This window comes from Corvus hawaiiensis, chromosome 5 (genome assembly GCF_020740725.1).
Source record: "Corvus hawaiiensis isolate bCorHaw1 chromosome 5, bCorHaw1.pri.cur, whole genome shotgun sequence".
NCBI lineage: Eukaryota > Metazoa > Chordata > Aves > Passeriformes > Corvidae > Corvus > Corvus hawaiiensis.
The window spans coordinates 33,062,543-33,086,691 of NC_063217.1; the positions used below are offsets into that span (position 1 = coordinate 33,062,543).

General features: G+C 36.9%; 1 protein-coding gene across 39 annotated transcripts in view; it reads left to right on the top strand.

The window, feature by feature from the left end:
• The window catches only part of SORBS2 (sorbin and SH3 domain containing 2), a 208,093-nt gene that overhangs the window by 114,134 nt on the left and 69,810 nt on the right, over nt 1–24,149 (top strand). For 33 of the 39 annotated variants that reach the window (XM_048305280.1, XM_048305281.1, XM_048305286.1 and 30 more), the window contains 4 exons: nt 14,486–14,535; nt 21,405–21,497; nt 22,068–22,094; nt 23,084–23,208. In XM_048305280.1, coding sequence (XP_048161237.1) covers nt 14,526–14,535; nt 21,405–21,497; nt 22,068–22,094; nt 23,084–23,208 — 255 coding nt within the window. In that variant the 5' untranslated portion in view covers nt 14,486–14,525. The remainder of the gene's footprint in view (nt 1–14,485; nt 14,536–21,404; nt 21,498–22,067; nt 22,095–23,083; nt 23,209–24,149) is intronic. The other 6 variants (XM_048305288.1, XM_048305289.1, XM_048305303.1 and 3 more) reach the window with 2 other exon arrangements.

Sequence of the window (24,149 nt, forward strand, 5' to 3'; positions counted from 1 at the left end):
TTGTTTGCTTTTACTAATGGATCAAATCTGATGGCTGTTGTCAAAGCAGACTAAAAATGCATGTTGTGGTTTACCCCCAGGCAGCAGCCAAGCCCCACACAGCCGCTCACTCACTCCCCCACCAGCAGGACTGGGGAGAGAATTGGAATGATAAAGGATAGAAAACTCGTGGGTTGAGATAAAGGCAATTTAGTAGAGAAAGCAGAAGCCACACACTCAAGCAAAGCAAAACAGGGAATTAATTCACTGCTTCCCATGGGCAGGCAGGTGTTCAGCCATTTCCAGGAGAGCAGGGCCCCATCACACATAAGAGTGACACGGGAAGACAGAGTCACAGAATGACCGAGTGACAGTGTTGATTTTCAAAATGCTTTCTGTTTTGTGGTATTAGCACTGGGTTACCATGTGATACAAAAATTTCTAGCAAGAGTGATTTATCTGTTGTACAGCTTTCATTGTAGTGGTTGTGTTGAGACCGCTAGTTTTGTAAAGTAGGAAGCACAAGTGTTCTTTAGAAAGAAATAATAAAATAATTGTATTGAAAAGCAGTGCGACAGACACTTAGAAATGAGTTGTAAAGTACATATAAAGCAGACATCTCTTACCTGAGCAAATAATGAGTTATATTAGATTACTGTGCTATATCAAAAAATACTGAATTCAAAATAATGTATCAGGTAGAAGTAGTAGAGAAGGTTTTTAAAGATGAAGTATGAACATGAGAACATGGAGCAGCTGGTTTCAAGGAGGTATAAATTATTCTAAATACGAGCGGAATTTATATATTGTAGCTATATAGCAGAAGGGAATAGGAGAAAAATATGAACCTTATCTTCAGTTAAATCTGATGTTCGCCTTGTGGTTTCTTTAAGGTAACTAATACTACATTAAAATGGGCTTGAAGGCAAGGCACTGTTGCTGTGTCAGTAGTTAAACTGAGGTGACTCATAGGGAAGACCTAAAGAGCTGAGTAGAGTTGCATGGGAAACTGTTACTTTGATTTACAGAAATTGTTTTGAAATTACATGAAGTATTCCAGACTTTCTAAGCAAATCAAAACCTGAATGTCAATGTCAAATTTTTGTGAGTGGAAAGACCAGATTAAGATAATTTTTTGAAATATTTAGTTTGTTTTGCTCTTCTGGGACAATTTACAGTAAATTAACTTATGTCTAAATGAAAGCTTAGACTAGCCAAAAAATCAAACATGTGATTTGAAAACAAGCAAACAAATAAATAAAGTCAAAACAGGACCTCTTAACAATTTTGCAACTTATGCACCATTTTCCAGAATTGCTACTCTTATCTACAAACATTTTTCTATGTAAAAGTGTTTTCCTACAAAACGTTGTGTTTGCATGGTAATTACAACCTCATCAAGTTTTACAAGGGAGATAACACATAGTGTTCATTAAAATAAAGAAGTGCACATTCTTCAGCAACAGAGGGGATACTTAAGAATGGGATTTTGAGTGTGAAGGGGAGGCTTCCAAGAGGTAAAACAGAATGGGATGAAATTACAGCCAAAATAGCAGAAAGCAGAGGTGTTCAGAGCCACACCTTTGAAATGAAAGGACTTTATTTAGGAATTTCTGAACCTATGCCACTGATAATACTTAGAGCAAGTGGAGAGGAGAAAAATTTTCTTCAGAAATGAGGATAGGATGCCAGGAAAGTGAGACAGTGTGGGGTTAGAGATACAGGTGAATACTGAATGTGAAAAGGATCATGGTACTGAAAGAAGGGAAGTAGAGAAATTCAGCAAGAGTACAGAATAGAAAGAAAAAACTAGACATTCATCAGCAATAATACAGGTCATTTATTCTCTAAAACTGTTAGTTTCTCAAGAAGTAGATAATTTTTAATTATTTGAAATAGAAATCAGAACACTAATCTGTCTTTTTCAAAAATTAGCTTTCAAAGGCAAATTGATTCCAACATACATTCCTTTGTTTATGCCTGGACTTTCAGAATTAGCTCATTTTTTGATTGGAAGTACTCTGATACCATTTCACTTAGATGGGAGAAAGAACATCTTGCTACTTCAAATGTTACTGATCTTCAGGGGAAGTATTTACATCTCCTGGGACCAATTTAAGGTGATGGATTTGTGGAGATATTAAAATAGCTTTTTACATTTTAAAAATTATTCCTTCTTTTAGGCTTCTGGTTTCTTGTACGCTGTGTTTTGTAAGCAGAACCAGCAACTGCTGTAAGGAATGAAAAAGCAATTGTGTTTTCAGTTCATTAACTTTATTAATTTGACAGCTTTTTACAGATAGGCATTTCATGACTTCAGGAAATTTCAAGACTAGTTAGCATAACTTTATTGGAGGAGAAAGATGCATGTTTAAAAATGCAGTGTGAGTTTAAACCTTCTTCCGTTTCATTCAGAAAGTTCAGGTGAAATAAATATCAGTAATTTGAGTCTCTCTAAATTTCTTACATCTGATTTAATATTGATCCTTTAAATGTTGAATCCTTTAAAAAAGGAGAAGCTTACTTCTTTACTCACCTGCCATACAGTCCTGTCTTACTGTTTCATGTGACTAATTATACATTTTTGGATATGAATGATTGTGAAATAACAAGTTCTAAGTAATACCATTATAAGCCAGACTATTAAACATAAAAATCCTTAATAAGCAGGTATGGATGAATTCCACAGTTACCATATTTTCATGCCTATAGCCCCATGATTTTTAAAGATTTTTAAATTTTACCAATCTCCTATATAGGACCATGATTTGTAAGATAATTAAAATTTACCAATTGCCACTGCAGATCTTGGTATCACTCTTCTGTCTGCAGAAAAATCTGGAAATGGTAACTTTATAGATGCTGTAGTCCATTGTAGATGTAAATCATGTAGATCCACTGGGGATAGCTGGGCTGCTGCCCAGTAGCTTGTAAGTAACTTATGAGTGCTGAGAAACATCCCAGAAAGCTGGTGAGAAAACCAAGAACTGACAGAGTACCTTGACACTTCTTCCTGACAAAAATCTTTTGGGTTTTCATATGGCTAAGCTGAAAGAAGAAGGTGACAGGCTGCTATGACAGTATTAAAATATGCACTGTTCCCATCACTGTTCAGTATGAGGTCTGAATCCTGTTTAAAATTTTAGATTTTCGTATAGTGGTGATTGAAAGCAACCAAAAGATAATAGTCTTACCTGTGTTTCTCAGTCTGCCTAGTTTGACAGTAAGATCTGTTTACAGTTAAATTTCCATTTTTTCAAGCTATTTTAAATAGCTCTTCAGAGGAAAAATTACTGTACTTGTTATGCCACTTAACAATTGGTGTAGCATATTAATGAAAATCATAGAATGTAATTTACCTTAATGATATTTTCTTCTTCTTAACACTCCTAAACAAAATTTGCATGCCTCCATGTTAACTTGTTCACATTCATGTGAAATACATGTGCTGGAGTTGAAGCCTGTGTCCTTGTCACGTGCATGTGGGTTGGCATACAGTTGAAATCAGTTGTGCTCTACATAGCAGGGGAATTTAATGAGCAAGTAACAGTGGCTTTTGAAATGACACACTGCTGCAGTGCACTGTATGGTAGGTGGCTGTAGTTATAAAACTATAATTAAGTGTGTGGGAACTGAGAACATCTGCTAAGGGAATGGCACTTACTGTTGCCAATTTAAAATAAATAAATAAATAAAAATACCTAGTGCTGTAAAACTGACATTAGGATACTGGGTACACCAGGTTGAGCTGAGGACATATTTTTAATAATTGCATTAAGTAATCTGGGGGGTAGTAGATGACGGAAGATATTCTGTCATGGTGCATTATGTCATCTATCCGCTATCTGTTATTCATACTGCACTTGATGAGGTTGAACAGCTGGTATTACAGCAAGGCATGTAACTGATCTATGTGTTTTCCTGAAACAGATACCATCTCATGTGCAGGCACTCCAGGAGTTAGTTGAGTGACGCTTACCAAGCAGAACAATGAGCCCTAAATAGCACTGGTGGTGGCGTCAGAACTGGGGCTGTTGCAGGTACATTTGAACTAATCTGATAACCTCAATGTAACACTGCATTTGGAACCAGTACTAAACCCACTCAATCCTGCTGGCATCAGAGCTCCTGGGAACATACCCTTGGCAAAATGTCATGGGTGGTTAGAAAGCAGAACAGGCTTTATATACTATCATTTATCATTGTAATAATGAAACAAACCTTGTCCTAAAACTTTAAAATATTCAATAATTTTGTTTAGAACTGCACTATTAGCCTCTGTTAACTAGCTGGAGGAGACCAATTATCTGTTTAACTATTATCATAATTTTCTGGTTTGAGATCCTGTTTCAAGTTTCTTGTCAAAATAAGAGGTCATGGTTCTACAATATAATGATTTTGTTTACATTAAAAATTCTGGTCACTTACAGCAAAGTTTGGACTCACTGGGTGGAATACAGTGGCATTCCAGTTACAGTGGCAAACTTTTAACACAGCTTTGATAGGAATGTGACTTTTTCTTCTCATTACAAAAATTCACAAAAAAATCTGTTTGCAGGTGCTCAGTAGAGATTTGGCAAAAGTAGAATCTGAAAATCTATTCCCATTGCACATGAATAGAAAATTAGAATTGAGTACTTGAATGCTTCTAAGTGCCAGGGCTGGTATAGGGAATGAGTGGGACTATTCACGTAGTTGGTACTGCAATGAATGCTAGAGCAATCTGAAAATGAGGTGCTGGTGTTTGCTATTCTTTCAGACCCACTGTAGACCAGTCTTTGCAGAGGAAAATGCTGCCTGGCTTGAAGACTGAGGGAATAAAAGCAGTAGACTGTGACAAATTGCCTTTGGCGGGGGAAGGAGGAGTTTGGTTTGGAGAGTAGTGGCAACAAAACTGGGAATTCAGTGGGTTAGAGCAGCAAGACTGGCTAGGAAGGGATCTAGGGCTGAGAGCTTAAAAGGCGGAGGTTTCTCTGATGTGTCTAGAGGAGTGATTTGGGTGTCCCTGTGGTGCCAGATAATGCAACTTCAGTATTTCCCCTTCCTTTCAGAAGGAAAGAAAATCTAGAAGGAATTCCAGAAGGAACATAGAAGGGATGAGAAGGAATTGCTTTAGCGTTGTGAAGGCTGCAGTAGGAAATGCCAGCTAATGCAACGTCTACTGCTTCAGCTTGTTCCCTCTGTGTGGATGTAGTACTTGCAGTAGTTTTATAATCACTTGTTTTCTGCAAATCTGTGGCCTCATCCAGAATGCAAACTGGATCTCCTCATGGGATGTGGGAGTAGGTTTGGGTAAGGAATGGAGTCAGTAGTAGACTCTTTAGGGTGCTTCTTCCATTTGCTGACACAGTTTGCTTTGGTAGTAGGGAACTAAGAGAGTGAAAACTCATCCTGGTTTGTGCCCTCCCTCTTCGTTCCTGTGGTAGTGGGTCTTGTACATAATTGTGGAAGAGCACGGAAAGCTCTCACTTGTGGGTGGCTGGCAGGCAGATTCCAGTGCACTTCATAGCCACACGTGGCAGTGCTGTACAGGCACCCAGTCACCTCTCGGGTGATCCCTAACCATTGTCCCATTGTCCAAGCCTTGCACAAACCTCTGACATTTTCTTTCAACATTTCTGTGAAGACTGAACATTTTTTTGTGTGCCATCTCGCAATTGTTCCTGTACCATTCTGCTTAATCTTTGTGAGTTTTTAGCTTTAGACGGTTTAGCAGAAATCTTAAATGTGCTGCTGAAGAATAAGGAGTTGAGAGGGAGAGAGAAGGATAAGCAAACAATCTAAAAATTAACCAGATGTCTAGAAGTTTTGAAATTCAGCTAGCAGGTACAGGTAGTTAGCTTTAACACTTCTTATTTTCATGAGTTAACTATGCTCCCAACTATAATGGTTGGTAGGTCTTTCTTTGGCTATTTATATTAGGAAGAATTGTAGCTTTTTGTTGTTGTACATAGCATTGAGGCATGTTGGATTTCATGAGGTCTGAAATCAACTGATGGTACAGTGCACATGCTCATGTTGTAAACAGTAGTAGTGGCATTATTTTGATGTCTGTTGTACGGAGGAGTGAAGATATGTGAAATGAAAATTGCTGATTGTGCCCCATGGGAAAAGGCAAAATACAATATCAGCAAAATATTCAAATTCAAGCTTGCAAGGCTGATTATTCTGGTTTTCTCATGTGTTGTACATGAGGAGTTTTCCTTTGTTTTGAGAGCACATAGTACTGCTGGTGTTAAATATCTTCTTTCCTGCAAACAATTAAGTCTAATGGGACTACACTTATGCAAAGCAATGGTAAAATTCTTGAGAAATGACAAAATGTGCTAGGAGTTAATAAGATAAACTGCATGGTATAAGGCAGGCTTTATAGCAGGGATAGAAGATAGAAGTTTACAGCACTTGACTTGCTTTGAAGCCTGTCACTGATGAATCATTAGGTATTGAGGCATTATGATATGTCAGCATGAAGATTGAAAGGCCAGAAGTATTTCTTGTGCAGCAGAACTGAAGAAACCATATGTCTGTTCAGATCAACAGTGAACAAATCTACTTTAGCTTTTGCTTCCAAACTCCTTAATCTAAAGTAAAATCTTACGATCTTTCCCCATTTCATTGCTCTTTAGTTCTTGTCACTTTGGGTTCACAGAATAGATGTGCAGATGTACCAACAAACTTAAATTGGAAGATGTGGCTCAAGGAAGGAGCCTGTCAATGCTTCCTCTCCTGGGGGTCACTGAAGTAGGTGTGTCAGTAGTATTCTGTCTACAGAGCCAGAGTAGAGCTGATCTGAAGTCAAGCCCCTGTGTGGATGTCAGGCTTTGACACTTACCTTTTGACTGGAGAAAGTTAATTCTACTTGCTGATGCTGGAACACGCTTTGGAACTGAATCACACCAAGGCTGTTCAGTGAGTTCCAACTGTATTAGTCATCAGCCCATGCAGAGCTTGAAATGAATATAGTGGGAAAAGCTTGGGTTCAACTCTCCACCTTTTTAGACAGCAGAAATCTTTTGGTTGTTTTTGTTGTCTTCCTCGTGTGTAACAAGGCAAATTAAACTGGATGTGGTGTGGGAGAGAGTTGTGTGTCTGGGTTTATGAGGTCCATGCATTTATCCACACACGGCTCCTAAGTCTTCCTTCCTGTATGAATTCACCTACATCTAATAATGCCTGAGTGTATTGCCCACTTGGTTTTGGTAAGGTCTATATTCCCTATGAGAATTTGTTACAGAACCTGTAAACCTTCAATGTTTGCAAGACCTCTGCATCTCTGTCAAACTTAGCCAAAATTGGCCACAGGTTTTAAGTACTCAGTAGGGGTACTGAAAGTTTTTCTGTACAATCCCTTTAAGTTATTATCTTAGAAAATAATAAGGATTCAAATCCTTCACTTGGTGTCTCTTTGTTAGTCTTTTAAGTTACAGGTATTCTTTCGGGTTTTATGCACGTTACAAAAAGATTAAAGCAAAATGCTGCTCCTTCAGCATAGTTAAAAGAATATATTAAGGAGTCTTACATCACTTCACACATTGGTCCAACTCTATTAGCTATATGTGACATAACCCAGTAGTTCAGGGAAGCATATTTTTATATTTAAGACGAAACCGATAGCGGGAAACAGAAATGGACTTTTCTTTCATGAATTAACACTATTCCCACTGATTCTTTCATGAATTAACACTATTCCCACTGATTCTATGGGGAGTGGTATTGACTCGTGGGGGAAAAAATCTGTATTGGAAGGAATTCTATTTAGGTGGAACTTTATGCATATTTAGTCTGAAATTGGTACATATTACATACCTAATAGAAAAGAGCAAGAATGCATTGTTTGTCATACTGTATAGAAGCAGAAAATTAGACAATACTTGAAGTATTCAAGTGACCAGTAATTTGCAAAGTTCTGGAAATGAGTGATGAAACTAAAACTTTCTTATGTTCCTGACAACTTTGGTAGTTACTGCAATGTAAAGAACCCAGATTTAACCCTCCAATGATGATTTTTTTAATAGAAACATGGTTCTAATGATATTTGTTTGTCTTGAAAAAGATGGAGAAATAGTTGGATATATTGGGAATATTTGTATCTTCTTGGAAATGAAACTTTAAAATAAAATTTTAAAGAACATCTAAAAGATTTGACAGGTGAATTCTGGGTACCATTGTTTAAAAATTGTAATTTGTAGAAGACAAATACTTCATTGTGATAAAATGAAAACTTTCAGAAGTACTAAGAACATGCAGAATACTTTTAAGACACTCTGTCTTACAGTGGAGTTTTTTGTAATTATGTCTGTGCACACCGATCCACTGCATGTTTACTTCAGTGACATGCTCTCATACAGTAATCTGCACTAATTTCCAGCCTACAGAATGAGTCCATTTGAACAAATACAATTCCTGTAAAACAACAGCAAAGGCAGAAGACAAAAGTACTGAACAAAAATAACCACCACTAAAGGCTAGAAATGTACAATTTTGTATTATTAAAAACAGTAGTAGGTGCCTGGAAAAAAGGCTAAGAAATGTGAATTGGAGTCAGCAAGTTAATGGAACTTTTCTTTTAACCTTTAGTCAGTTAATGGAACTTTTCTCCTTTTTTATTTATATTTAAGTAGTAAAAATAATGAAAAAAAATCACAAACACCACAAGCATGACTGGAATTATTAATAAAATTTTCTCTAGTAGTAGAGGAGGAGATGCAGAATGTAAGAGCAGCAGTCTGTCCTCCTCGTTCCTTGTGCAGCTGTAAAAATAACCAGTAAAATGTACAGAATGTTGTCAGCTTGAATAACTTTCTTGGTATCCTCTTATACTTGCAGTATCCTTTTAGGAAAATGTTCTGCTACTGAAGTATTTGAGAAGTGTTTTGAGATGACAGCAAGTACCTATTTAGAACCAAATGCAGAAATTTTGTTCATTTTTCAGTACATAGCAAGTCAAAATCAGTATCTAGTAAAAATCATGCTACAAACAGGCAAAAATTTAAGCTTCGTGTGTTTTCTTTAGAGACTTAACTTGATACCAATTTAAATACAAGTGTTTGAACTTTTTCTGCTGATGCTATGTGCAAGAACAAAGATTGCTGTTAGAAACCTGCAGTTTAGAAACATGGTCTTTGCTTTTCCTATCAGACAATTGGTAAATTTTCTGTGTTTCATGAATGAACATGGGAAAAGAAGATACTGATTTCTCTTAATCTTGCATTTTTAACATTCTCAGAAAAATTGCATTAGGAGAAGTGTCTGGAAAGAAGTTCCTGTGTCATCAGATTTATTCCCCTGCCTTCAGACAGTCACATTTTTTCACATACATTTGTCAAATTCAGAATATTAAGTCTGACCACAGCACTTGTGACAAGTGCTTCAGACCTTTTTTGTCATGAATAGAAATTGCCTTATGATTTTCAACTTAATTTAAGATACATGAAATGGTTAATAGTGCATTTATTTCCTCCACTTACGTCCAATCCCTTGATGTGCTTATAGAGAATGTTCAGTCATAGACTCCTGTGATGGATTCTCTTGTATCTGATACTCTGAACATTTGTACATGGAAACTAGAACCACTTGGATTTTCCAACACAAAATCTTAGCAGTACATTGAATAACAATGTCAGTATTGTATTTGCTGAGGAAATAGGCTCAAATATCTGATCTGCTGTAGGTTAGATATCAGCCCAAGATTGTTTGTAATACTGCAGATGATCCAGGAAACAGAGGTTTTGTATGTAGAGATTTCTCTGGTCATGCACTTACTGCTGCTGAGTACAATGTGAGTTATCTGTTGTGTTCCAGTAGAAGTTTATGACCATGTACCAATTATTCCGCCATCCCAATCGTTTAATGACCTGATCAGTACATTTGCAGATAATGTGCATGAGTAACGTGCGCAATGACACTGCACTTCTTAGAGTGAGGGTGTCTTCACAACCCTGTAAGAAAAACTGAAAAGTTAAAGTTACAGAAACTGCGATGTCACTTGTCTCCCTGTGTTTGTCTCTTTGACTACCTATCTGAAAACACTTTAAGTAGAACTGGAGTTCTAGCTCCTGAGTGTTCAGATCCTTATAGGGTGAGGCAGTGTGGTCTGGGGGAAAACAGTATTTATGCTTGTGATTAACATAAAGCATAGTTCTGTGGGGCTTTCATAAAACATATGCTTATGCATATGCTGACCATATGCCTTACTGTGTTGGATCTTAGTAAAGATGCCCTGCCATTTTGGGGACTTCTTGTTGCATGTTAATAAAATTGAAACATGGGGGAACCATTTTCATTATAAGCATCATCTACCTGTGCTCCATCAAACATTTTTTTATACAAACAATATCTTTGCATCTAAGCTTTCTACCTGCTTATAGGCTCAGCAGGAGAGACTTCTTCTAGCAAGGCAGCTTCAGGACTGTTGTTTCTTTGTGTGAGTGTTGTTGTCACAATCTAACATTTTGGGGTTTATCAGTTTCCATTTCATTCTCATTGCCATAGTTGTCCTGCTAACAGTAAACATCTGAAACAATTTCTTTTAAATAGTGAGAGAAATAGTCAGCTTCACTGTAATTTCAGAACTAATGCTTCATACATTTTTTTACCTTCCATCACTGAATGTATGAGTTGGCTTATGAAGTATTGACCTGTTGTGGAGCAGGAATGCTCTGCAGAGTCTTAATGATGTGTGTTAAAAGAATATACTGCCACATGCAAAATAGAATCCTGCCGGGTAATAAATATGTGTTTGTGGATCATCTGCAATGTTTAAACTCACCGAATAAACAATCCTTGTAGTAAACTCACCCACTGACTTGTTTTCTTAGCTTTGCAGATATTTTCTCAAGTAGATTACTCTCTCTAGCTCAAACTGTGAAATTAGCAAGCAACATTAATGAAAGTTTGACACTCCTTCTGATGAAAGTCAGGAAAGCTCCTGTCCTCTGCAAATATCTGGGAACTGCTCTCTACCTAAGAAAATGAAAATCTGTAATTTTCCAGCCAGACACATATCTATGCTGCTGTTGATCCATCTGCACTCTGTGTTCTAAATCAATTGCTTCTCTCACTAAAGGTCCTTGAAGTAGAATTCATTAAAAGGATGGTAACTGTAAAAAGCACATACTAGAATTAGATTTAGAATTAATACTCTATCAAAAAATTACATTTTAAACCTGCTTTTTATAATATCTTTTGTGAAATGGCAAAGAATAAATAAGAGCTAACTTAGAATCACAGAATGGGTAAGGTTGAAAGGGAACACATTGGGTCACCTGATCCAACCTTCCTGCTCAGGCAGGGTCATCTGAGAGCACGTGGCACAGGATTGTGTCTGGATGGTTCTCCTGCCTTACGGTTGTAGGTGCTTGAAGAGCTGATCAAGAATGGAATTAAACCCCTAGCAGTAAAGTCATGCATCTTGATTCATGAATAAACTGAGGGTGGGGAAACCTTCCTTGACTTCTCACTAACCCTTTTTATAGCTCCATATGAGTGTGGAACAGAAGGGGTGACAGAATGTTTTCCTTCAGCACCCCCCACTTCAGAACTTACCAGGAACAGAAGTAATCACAAGTAGATATCAGGGTCTCTTGGAGAAAATAGAGCAGATGTCAATGAGATTCCCACAAGACTTTGCAGTAACCTCTTGCAATGCAAAGAATTTCTGAGCTAAGTTAATCATTGTAATATTATCAAGGATATTTATTTAGTGAGACTAAATGTAGCAATGTAGCTGCAGTTGTATGCAACCCAGCAGGCCCATTTTTGTGCGTTAGCACAGTCATTCATTTCCTGCTTCATTAGCTCTTCCAAATGAAGCTAACTACAGAAAATGACACGAAGATTAATCCTGGATTTCCCTCTGCAAAAGTTGGGCCTGCTACTGTGCTTAAACTCGCTATTCTTTTACCTCAGCATCAAAGATCAGATGTGAACTGAGTAGAAGACTTGCCCAATCTAGGTGACTGATTTTGAAAACTCAATAATTCCTGTGGTGCTTTGTGTCCGCACAGTCCTTGCAGGCCTTCCTTCTGTCACAGCATTGGCTGTCTGAGAGCTGAGTATCGTAGCTGATCTTTGGGTGTGCATTTTGGCAGTAGTGTCTGATGCTTCCAGTGGAACATTCATCTCTCCTCTGTCAGGGGCAAACCCATTCCCAAAGAAAAATTTTCAGAAGGAAATCAAGAAGGAACCTCAGTACAAAACAAAACCAGCCCTTTGCTCCCTGTTCCTCCCCCCACCACTTCCTTCTTGAAGCAAGGATCTTAAAGACTGATTGAAACCATGTTGAATAAAGTCATTTCAGGCATATGGCATTTAATTTCATCGCATTCATTTGGCTCCTACCCCAGTATCATTAAGTATTTGAATGGTGCTGTAGCTCCTTAGAAGCAGGGAATTCAAAATAATTTTAGTATTAAATACAAGGCCTGTTGTTTGCATGCGTGAGATTTGGATTGCCTTATTTACATGCATATGTTAGGTATGCAAGACTAAGTTGTTTTTTAGCAAAATTAGATTAATGTAGAAACGGTAGTGATTTGTATGAGGTCCCTCGGTGAGTGTCAGCAATGTAGCCTAAACTGTTCAGATAGAAATTCTTAGGAAGACAAAGCTTTGGTGCTGAAACTGAGTTTTGTCTGTTAAAACTTGAGTAAGAGTTAAGCATGCTTTGGGTAAATATATCAAAGCCACCTGCTAGAAATCATTTTGGCTCTGCAATGTTCCAAGAGTCCTCTACTTGTTGGGTCTGAAAATAAATATCATGTTGCATTTCATAGCTTATACGTGGTACCATCAGCAATCCAGTTCCAAGCTAAAAGAAGGCTTGGAAACGGTGTCTCCTCTAGCAGTCTGAAAACACAGTGGGAATTTGAGGCTGTAAGAATATTCTGTAGCAGTTAAAGAAATCCAAAGTTTCAGTCTGACACCATATATCAAAAAATTTTTTTTACAAACTGAATATGCCTTAATTTTTAAAAGATCTTTTAAAAATTCTCAGGGATAGTTTGCTGATAGCTGCAGCATAAAAATAATGCAATAGAACTTCATTCACTGCCAGTTATTTATTTCCATAGTTCTCAAGAAGTTTAACATACATCTCTTTTTGTCACAAAACTGACTGCATAATAGCAGCAGAGTTCAGATAGTTTCTGAAAAACAGTAGTTTTTTCAAGCAGTGGAATGTCTGGCCTTGTTATGAGTACAAGAGAATACAGCAATATACATGTTACCTCAGAGGTACAGTTAATTCAGGGTTCCTGTTGAGTCGAACTGGAATTCTGTTTTGATATTTTGTTTACTTGTATTAATGAGTACCTTGAGTCTCCCATCACAAAAATGGTCCCTTATGCATACCTTCCAACTTACTCCAACATAGCCAGGCAGTTTATATTTTTAATTTATTTTTTGAAGCTGTATTACATCACAAAATCTAATTTTCCCCTTGGTTTTATCCTGGGTTTGGTGTGGGAACAGTGCAGTGGGAGAATGATTTTTTCTTTTTTTTTTTTTTTTCTTTTTTTTTTTTTTTTAAAGCCCTCAGTATTTTGGCCTCTAATGTGTCTGCCCATTTTCTAAAGTAAATTATAATGGACAGTGTATATGTAACAATACAGCTAAGACTGGCTGGTATGCAGATGCCACTTCATCCTGAGATAAAGCTGTGACATAAACTGGCAGTAGGTGGAAAATAGTGTCTACTTTGTCCTGCGATATCAGTAGGCTGTTAATGTAGGATGCTATGAGTTTTCTGCAGTTGTAGTTTGGTTTGTTGTGTTTCACTATTTGTTTGTTTGTAAGTACTGTATAGAGTTGGGATATCTGAATAGACTCAAACTTTGTGTGCACTTTACATTACTTTGGTGCAGATTATTATCTTTCAAAAGTGCGTTGGCGTATAGTGACTTGGTTCGCTACCTAATGATTCCATTAGGAGTTTTGATAAGGGTTCCTGTGGGTGCGAAGACACATCCCAATTCTGTGCTTAGAAATACATCAAGCAACATTAAGAATTTCAGTGTTGTCTGTGGAGATACGTTAAATCACTGGATGGAAACAACCACATCTGCTCATAAATCGTTAAGAAAGACTTGGTAACTTTGGCTGCTTAGAAAATATTTGGAGAGACCTACTCTTTACAGCTTTTAGTTTGCACAAAGGAGTGAATAAACCTTATAAACATCTTTTTAAAATATTTCCATGTTCCTGTATGGAAAAAATTTTTAGTTTATAGTTTCAAGACCAGAAGTTAATCACTAGGTTTTTTTTTATGCCAGAGAAAATATTTACAACAGAGGTATTAAACACTTGAAAATAGGGTGACTTATAATGGAAGTGAGAGTTCATCTTTAACTTTGGAAGGACAAGCAGTACCAATTTAATTAAAGCGGTGTTAAAATAGGACTGCCATTTGTATCACAGTGATTCTCCACCCCTCCAAAAAGCCCTGCTGCCATTTTGTACCACACATTCTTGTCCTGTGCAAATTAATAGATCGTTTTATTTTCCGCAGGAAATCTGAAGACTTTTATAGCAAATCCTCCAGTGTCAAAATGAACACAGGTATGCTGCATCTGTGAGATTTTTTTTTTTAATGTGTTGTTTTGTGAGCAGAGAAAATCCCAAATTTACTAGAATTTTCATGAACAAATTGTACTTTGAGTGCTGAACTCAAAATAACCAAGATACTTTAGTAGTGTGCCTGCTTATGTGCATTTGTATTCCATATGTAAAATTTACATACATGTTTTTCTATGTATGGATATATATGGATACACAAAATAAAAGTGCATGTTTAGCCTTCTGTTCTTAATTTTATAGTATCAGTTTTGTGCGTGTATATGTTTTATGTGAAAATGCATAGTATGAGGGTATAGCAGTGATGGAAGAGTGTCATTAAAGCATCACATTTTCCTAAGAAAATGTGCATGCTTTTAAAATCCTTTATTTCCATTCTGTACTGTCACTAAATTAAGGGGCATATAAACACTGCCCTGTATTATAAACTGCACTTGCATATCAGCTGAGGATAATCTTGAGGATATGTTGTACTTACAGTGCTTTGTATTTTCTCTCAAGCTGCTGTAACAGATGTATTTACCAAATTAAGTACTCTGTAGAAAGTTATCTTCATGATCTATGACAGCATACTAATAGTTGCTCCTGAACTTCTGAAGCCTGTAAGATAGTGCTGCTGTTTGTGCTGGAAGAGGGAATAGGTCTCTTGAAAGCAGACTGCTGAAATCCTGGCCTCATTTAGGTGTAAATTTTCGGTTGCAGTCAGCTCTTTAGGTGAACTGTCTGGTTTGAAGATTAACCTGTGGCCCAAGGATAGACATATCCATCCTTTCCAAACCAGTGGCTTTGTCACTGACCACAGTGCTTCACCATGATATGGTATGTGGGACCTGAGGACCAGAACTACCTTTGCAGTCTGATTTTCAGCAGCATGCTCTAACTCAAAGGGATTAGCTTTTCCATGGTATAGGTGCCGTTATCTAGATCACTGTATTAATCAGGCTTCATGACTTCCTGTTGTCTCAGACATTCGGAACTCAGTAGGAGCCATTTTTTGAACATGCATTTTAATACAAAGTTAAAATATATTAGCTCACTTGATACCACTACATTTGTAAATAGAACAAGCAAGAGAAATTAATTTCCTCATTTGAGTGTGTACTTTTGTTCCCCAAAGTTTTGGTTGTTCTTAATTGTTTATCCAAGGTGGTGTATTATTCATTTATAAAAATACCATTTGATATTTTTCCCATCCTCTCTCATTTTTAGTGAAGGTGCCTTTCCTAAACATGTCATTCTATATAATTAAGATAGTACTAAAATAAGACTTGTTTAATAGAACTGTAATTTCAGAAGTAACTTGGCTAATCATCATACTATAATTACATTGTGCATTGCTGTCATATGAATTAAAATCATATGATAGAGGTAATTTTATAGCTTCACGTTCAAAAAACGTGAATAAAGAGGTAAATTGCCAGTTTGTGCTACTGCAACCCTGAAGTATGACTTTTTTCAATGTTATACTAAGATTTTTCATGTAAGTTATGAATTCTCAAGACAAAAGACATAAGATTTAAATAATCTGTGGCTGAATGACTTCTCTTGGGGATTGGGAATCTTCTGATCACACAGGAGCCTTGAAAACAGACCTTAAAGACCTGAACATGCCTGAAATCCTCTCCAGTTACTTAGAGATATCATGATTTTAGGTTGAACTTTCATCTACTCTTCACTTAGACAGTGAAAACATTTTTTCATCTTCTGTATGCTTGATATTAGTGTGAATATTATCAGCTGCAGTAAAAGAAGGCATTGACAGAAAATGTGGCATTTCTTATCAGTTCCATTGATGTAGATTGTTCTCTGACTGTAAAAAAAAAATAAAAACCTGCGAGTAGGGTGTAAAAGTGGACATCTTGCACCTATTCTTGCACTTACTTAAAGCGTTACTTCATTAAGAAAGAGAGTGACTCAGGTGGAAGCTGTTCTGCCTGGTGTCCTGTCTAGCTATTTTTTTTTCCTCTTTCCTTTTTTTTTTTTCCTTTTTTCTTTCTACACTATGCTTTCTTTGAACATGAGTGCTACAGCTTTGGTTTGGGGTTGATAGGGGTTTTTTTATTTCACTGCTTTATAACAGGAATTTGTGCATGGTCCAGTTGGAGGTTATCAGATACTCTTGATTTGCCACTAGTTTTTTTTAAAAATACATGTTTCATTAATGACTCCTGTAGGTAAATGAGCTCTCTAGTCTGATGCCAGTAACTGGTGGAGTGGTAAAGCTGGTGTATATGCAGCTTTAAAAGTAAAAAGTAAATCTACTGCTTAGAGGGGGCTCCTCTAAGCCAGTGTTCCCTGTGGCTGCAGACTTGGCAGTCTGTCTCAGCAAACCCTCCGGAAGATATTTTTGTCTACAGAGAAAATGTTTTGAAGAGCTTTGGTTTGCAATACTCTACCATATATGGGAGGGATTTTTTAGCATTTGATGTTAATTCTGTACCACATGTTAGGAAGGAATATTCAGCAGCATAAGGCAATGAAACATTTTTGCAAAAGCTAAGAAATAGAGGTAAAATATAGAGAAGGTTTTCAAAAGTATCAAGGGTGCTTTGGCTCATGCTTCCTTTTGGAGTTCAAATGTCACAATTTTAAAATAGTAGTCTCATAGAATGTTGTGTGTGTTTTTAAACCCAGACTAAGCAATCATCAACAGAAAAGTATTTTAAGCTATATATAGGGGATTTCTTCAGTAAGTATTCAGGTATTTTACAGATTGATGAACATCATTAACTTGGTTGCTTGATTAACTAACTTACAGAAAATATGAGCTGCCCATGAAGCTCACATCAGATTAAAACACAGGATAAATGTCCTTATTGTTCATTATACATATGTGCATGCATAGCTCATGTTGGAGGAGAGGTAATTGCATTGAGGAATAATAAATGGATAGAAGTTAATAGTTAAAACGGATTTTTAGTGTTCATCTGTAAATATTTTGGCTGAATTTCACACAGATCATTCTTGATAAATGCATCTAATTTTAAAGTTATTAAACAGGTTAGCTGTTTGCATTAGATGAAGCACATAAAAACAGCCAAGAGTGAAAAGTATGCAGTTCTGGAAGACTGCAAATATTATCTGTTTGTTAAAATTATTAATGGAAGCCATTACATGGACTGTTCTCTTAAATTTTGTCTGGGACACAAGAACAGAACTTCTTGGGTCTATGCAGAGTTCCTGAATAGATTGTTAAGCCGCTTTTAGATCACTGAAGTAAATTAGCTGGGCTTGAGTTCCAGGCATTCTACAAAAAATTGACCTTTTAGCAGCATGAAAGAACCAAATAATAGGTTTGTGTAGATTATGTGGTAAAAAGCTTGTCAGCACATCCAAAAAGGACTTCAGAGAAACAGTGGAAGGAGAGGAAGCCCAAGTAATAGCCTGCCCTGCCAGGATACTCCCAGGCCCATCATAGGAGCCATCAAATGCCTATCTATCTCCATAAGCCTGGAAGGGCACAGAGACACAAGGGCAGGCAAGAACACAAATTGAGAAGACCCAAGGAACAAAGGGTTTCCCTCATCCAGGGCATTCCCAGGGCTGTCACAGGAGAGCCAGGCATGCATTGAGTGGCAGACTCAATGTTTGAGCCCAGTTGCTGGAAGGATCCACTCTGTCCATGTGTGCCATTCTCCCTAGTGGACCTTCAGCCAGAGAGGGAAGGGTGGTGAGGCCGTTGTGCTATATTAGTGTGAGTGCTTGGAGCTGTGTGTCCACCCGTGTATGGATGGGGTGTATACATGTGTCTGCTGGGAATGCATTTCCAATCTCCCTCCTGGCTGGATCTGGGGACATAGAGAGGCAGCAGCTTTGTCTGCCTTGGACTGTTGGACCCAGCAGTATGTATTTGCTTCAGAAGGTCAGAATGCAAATAAGGAGTAAGAAGCCCTGATCTGAAGACTTCTAAACTTGAATTCACTGTACGGACAAAGGGAAAAATGGTACCATTCACAATTACAGTGAATAGACTAATAATCAGCAAACATGTTTGGATGCCATTTTTCTTTTCTTTAATAAGCTTTAAGAGCTTATTAAGAATTTCTTGCCCCTGGCTGCTCTCTCTCACCTCTTCACACAAGGTCACCATCCTTTCATCTTTGCCCCCTTTGTTTATGCCACTGCTTTTACGGACTGTCTGAAACAGTCTTTTCAGAAACCCACCCCCTGTTCTTAAATGAAATGGTGGTATTTTGAATCGTCTCCATCTGGATTTGGAGCAGGACCCAACCAGTAGCCAGTTTGTCAAATACAGATACAGCTCACTCAGGGTGATGCTGTCTCTAGTGGGAGCAGCTGTTGGGGCTGTGAATTTAGGGGGAGGGGTTAAAGGTGGAAACAGAATTAAGAGAGGGAGAGAAAAAGAAGCTGCAGTTGCATTTTAGGCAGCTGTTTTGATTGTGAGTTATTGCTTAGTTTCACGTTCTAGCATTGCCTGCAGACCTTAGCTGATTCCGGTCTCCTTTGCTTCAATGTTAAAACAATACCTGGTAAGACAGGGCCCATTCCTGAAGAATTTTTCAGGTCAAAAGAGTTGGGAGCATGTAAATACATATTTGCGCACATATTTTTTATATATACAAGCATTTTGTATAGATTGTTTCACATATCCTCATTTGTTCCTTAAGTAACAGCTATGCAATATTAATTGCTTTTAGTTTGCAAGGGAAATGAGCAGAAGATCATTAATTCAGTTTCCAGTACTGTTTCTTAATACTCTACACTCCACTTAATGGGAGCCTGGCCTGAACATAGATGGGAAGATGGAATCCATCGTGCATAAATATGTGCTTGCCCACATACATTCATATTCTACTAGAAATTTTGCTCAACTCAATATCGTATAAATGGGAGGTTATGTCTTAATTGAATGCTAATTGGATCTCATTATGTTGTACAGATACTGATAATTAATGCGGGTGAAGACCTGTGAACATATATATTTATATTATATATATAGGGGTAAATATTGTATGTAGTCAGGTACAATCTGTTTTATTTATCTTGTATAAAGCCAAAACACTTTGCTAGATTATGGGTCCATGAAGTATAAAACTCTGACTCAGTTCAGTTACATTAAAAACTAAACTGAAGCAGAATTTCCTGAAGTTAAAATAGTTAAATATTTGTAGTCAGCTTCTCGTTGTCTTCACTTTCTCTATCATGAAATTCAGGAAGGTAGCTCTTGAAAAATTACAAGTAAAGTATCACTTTGTTTGAATAAGAGCTGTGACAGTATAAAAATTTTTTCTGCCTGTTAGCTTATATTAAATGTAGTATGCTTTCAAAGTCTGCCAATATTCAGATTGGAACAGAACCTCAGTATCAACACATCATCAGATCTCATTGGAATTACCTCTGATGTATGTTGATGGTGGGGGAAAAGGAATACAAGAATGGAAATTGTGATTTTAATTACCATTGCCATTCTATATTTATGTAAGCAAACTAAAACAAATGTGCAGATTTGATAGCCATTGCCTTAGTTTCACGTGTACAATGCCAATAATTAATGGCAGGTAATGTATTGCTTTCAACTACTGCTGGCTGAAAAAATTTGGCCTTTTGCCTTGAGCCTTGAAGTTGGCAATGAGTCTTTGGTACCACTTACATCGAGGCAGTGGCTCTGATGTTTGCCAGTGTTAACAACTACTTAATGCATATCCTACAGGACCTGTGGCCAGGGGAGTATTGGAAATACTGAAGGAACAGGGGAATATTGGAATGAGCAAAGAAATACCAGGAGCTCACTTCTCTTAGAGACGTGGGTTAAAGATGACTCTGTGGCTCAAATTACTGCTATCTTACCAAATACTTTCTGCAAATAGGTTGCAGGTCTTCATTAAGAACTTAATTTTATAAAACTCCCTGTCATAGGTCACAGAAATAAAAAATGCATTTATCATGCTTGTAGTTCCTGACTTCATTGAAGCACTGAATGAAATTTCAGTAGTATCAAATATTAAAGTTAAAATAATTATTTTAGTGAAGAGCAGAAGAATATTCTTGCTAAATATAATTGGGAAAAATATTTATTAAGTTTCTTTTACAACTATGCTAGAGTTGCTACAAAGCTAAGTTGTGGGAAAGCTATCTTCTAATAATAAGAGAGTATTTATAAAATGCAATGGCAGCTCCAGTGAGAGAGAAGTAGAATAAAGAAAGAAAGGAGCTGGGCAAGATCCTGAAGGAAGGTTTTTCTCTATACCTCATTTTTTTTAATTATTCTAGATTTCTAGTCATTGCCTCAGAATGTTATTCAGTTCCAGACATACTTTTTTTTTTTTTTTAACTTAGATAAAAAAGGAGAAGAGGGACAACCAGTTTGTTCCATCAAAATGAAAAAAAAAAAATTATGCCTTCACTAGTAATTTTGTTTCTTGAGCATAAAGGATCCAAAAGACTGAAAAAAAGTACTTTGTCAGCTGATTGAACATGAGCTTAGTTTATGAATGGTGTCTTTCTAATGCATACAGTGAAATCATTTTACAGTGCAGATTATTGATTAATATTATTTTGGAATGCTTAATCCTTTATCTTGATTACTTGTTTGCTTTTACTAATTAGCTGTAATTAAGCAGTCTTTCAGGTAACAGAGTGTATATATTTCCCTAGGGGTTTAAGTATTAAATACAGCTTTCTTCAGTTCTTTTCTATGAGGTTTATTATTTAAAGCTTGTGAAATTTTATGTTTTCTGCAAATCTGCCAAACTTGCGAATTCACACATTTCTGCAGCAGTTCCCTAACTGCATGCTTACTTTCATACATGTTTGGCATATCTCACACTGTGATATGTTGCATGTGCTTGCTCCCTTTGTCTGGGGCTGCTGTCTGTATTGTTTTGTGCTTCCAGATAGCGGTGGGTGTGCTCGCAAACGCGCTGCAATGTCTGTCACATTAACAGCTGTGAAGAGAGTTCAGAGTTCTCCAAACCTATTGGCCTCAGGTATAACCACTAACCATTGAGATACAACTTCTGGATGGCTTTTTTGTAGTTGTGCATTCCTGCCATATTACTTTGCAACGAGGAGAAGGGTAACACTGTTTTCTATTCCACTGACAGATCTATTACTTCTACGATGCTTTTTAAAAAGTGGTGATAATTTCTCTCTGCCTCTGCTTAGTAGCCATTCATGAAAAAAATAATAAAACATGAATTATGTGTAAATTCATTTTGCCCTTGATATGTATTTTGGGTCTCACATCCCCTGTATTTTTTTCAAGATAACAAAGCATGAAAAAGAGGTTTTGTTTATTACAAACTTTTTATTGAAACTTGATTTAAAACCTCTTCTCAAGGAAAAGAATCTGAGTGTTGCTGTAAAATGATTGTCAGAAGCCAGATTAACTTTAAAAAATCATTTATGAAGCATGTTTACCTAAAAATATTCACAACAATAAAAACATACTAAATCTTCATTAGAGAGGCACACTGCTTCTTATCAGTACTCCTGTGTGGTTTTTGCAAAATTAATTTATTTCTAACAGAAATTAATATTGGATATTTCTTTTTCAGGGTCTGATTCTCAGTCTCCAGATTCAGGTAAATAAAACACTGTATTATTTATGTATCAGTGTAATACCATATAAGTTGATGAATTACAACAATCTTCTATTTATTTGATTTCATTGCTCCATACTTCCTCATTCTTCAAGGAAAGCACACCTGAAATTATAATCCTAATTGTTAATGGTTAAGACCTCAAATTCAGATCTCATTTGAAAGCATTTATTTCCTGTAACACAGAGTATGTTGTCAGAAAAATGAATTGTGTGGGAAAAAACAGACTGCTAATTTGCCACCTTTAGCTTCATCACTGTGGCACCATTCGGTGGTACTTGCTATTTCCTTTTTGGTGTCTTACTCAGGATTTCAAGTTCTGCCCACCTCACTTAGCAGCCTGCTCACATAATGTGTTACTTTTCCCAGCCTCTTACAGTATTTTGTCTTCAACATCTCCCTGTATGTTTGGCCAACACTTTGAGGGCATTCCAGGTCTGAGGATAGAGAAAAAAACATGGTTGGTTAGTTGGAAAATCGAGGTGTCATTCAAATTCAGCAATAAGATACGTTATTGGAACAACTAATTGAGTACTGTGGTTAAATTTTGTGAAACTGCTATGACCAACTAACTTTACATGAGCTGAGATGTTTTTCAAAATCCACCACAGCTGTGAAGTTCAAGAACCTAACCTGAAAGTGAAAGAACTTGAGCCTGATTTATACAGGGGCCAAAGCACCAGCATCTCAAAAAGACTCTCAGGGTTAAAATACATAGTCTGTATGAAAGCTGTGGGAAGATATCAAGCTGCCCAATACCAAGACTTTTGGCAATGGTTGAATTTTCTAAATTTTAAAGATCAGTATTTTGTAGAGTAGCAGCTTTAGCCATGTTCTTGTAACTTCCATGGTAAAACAGCATCATTGTCAGTTGTGTAATTTGTTTAGTAGCTGGGTTGCTATGTTGAGAGCACTGTAGATGTACTAATCACACCAAAAAAAATGGTTTCATTCTTTTTTATTTACAAAAGCTTGGCAATCTTACAATAATGGAAGTAGAGAAACGCTGAATGGAGACGCCAGCAGTTCATCTCTTTCAGCAAAAGGTTTTAGGAGTGTGCGGCCAAATCTGCAGGATAAAAAATCACCAACTCAGGTAAAACTGGACGCACCACATTTACTGCTATGCCATTGCTGGGGGGGTTATTCTGGTGGGGGAGCACATATAGATGGGATACCTCTATGAAATAGTGTCCTGATGTCTTCCAGATAGTGTGAATCACCTGTTCATATGGGTCACTACAGACTGGTTTACTGCATAGATAAAGCATACTCCACACAGGCTGTATGCCCCCCGGTTAATTACCAGAAATTGCTTTCAATGAGTAAGACAGACAGCTAAATAAAACTAGGTCATACACAAGTAAAAGCTTTCTAGGAGTGTTCCCAGACTTCAAAGAGTATTTATTAATAGTTTACACTTGGAAAAGTGCACCAGTCATCAAAATATCTGAGAATTAAAATTTATTAATTATACAGAATAAAATGCTTCTGCCTGTTTTGTGGAACAATGTAATTAGAGCACACTAAAAACAGAAACAAACAACAACAAAAAATCAAACAGAAACCCCCCCCCACACTTGGAAACATCTTTATCTGTCCAAAAATTATCAACATACTAATCTTAAGACTCTGTTACTATTTTAATTCAAAGGTTTAAGAGGCTCTGTGTTTTATATATGTGTGCTATGTGTGAATAATTGCTTCCTATCTAAGATCACGGAGTACTTACATACCTGAATGCTTTCACATCAATAATTCTTATTCAATGTAATAATTGTTTTTTAAAAGAAAACGAATAATTGTGGGCTCCCCTCTCATCCTTTCTGATCCCACTTTACTCCAAGGAAATGGAACATCTGGCTGTTTAAACAGAAGCTGCACAGGAAATGGTGGTGGGAACCTGACCAATTTAGTTGTCCATTGAGTTGAGCAATGTTGAGATGAAGCCCTTTAATTTGCAAGTTCCTTTATTTAAATATAAAAGTAAAACTGAACTGTATCTCCTGCTAACATTTACTTTCTTTCTGTTTCTTC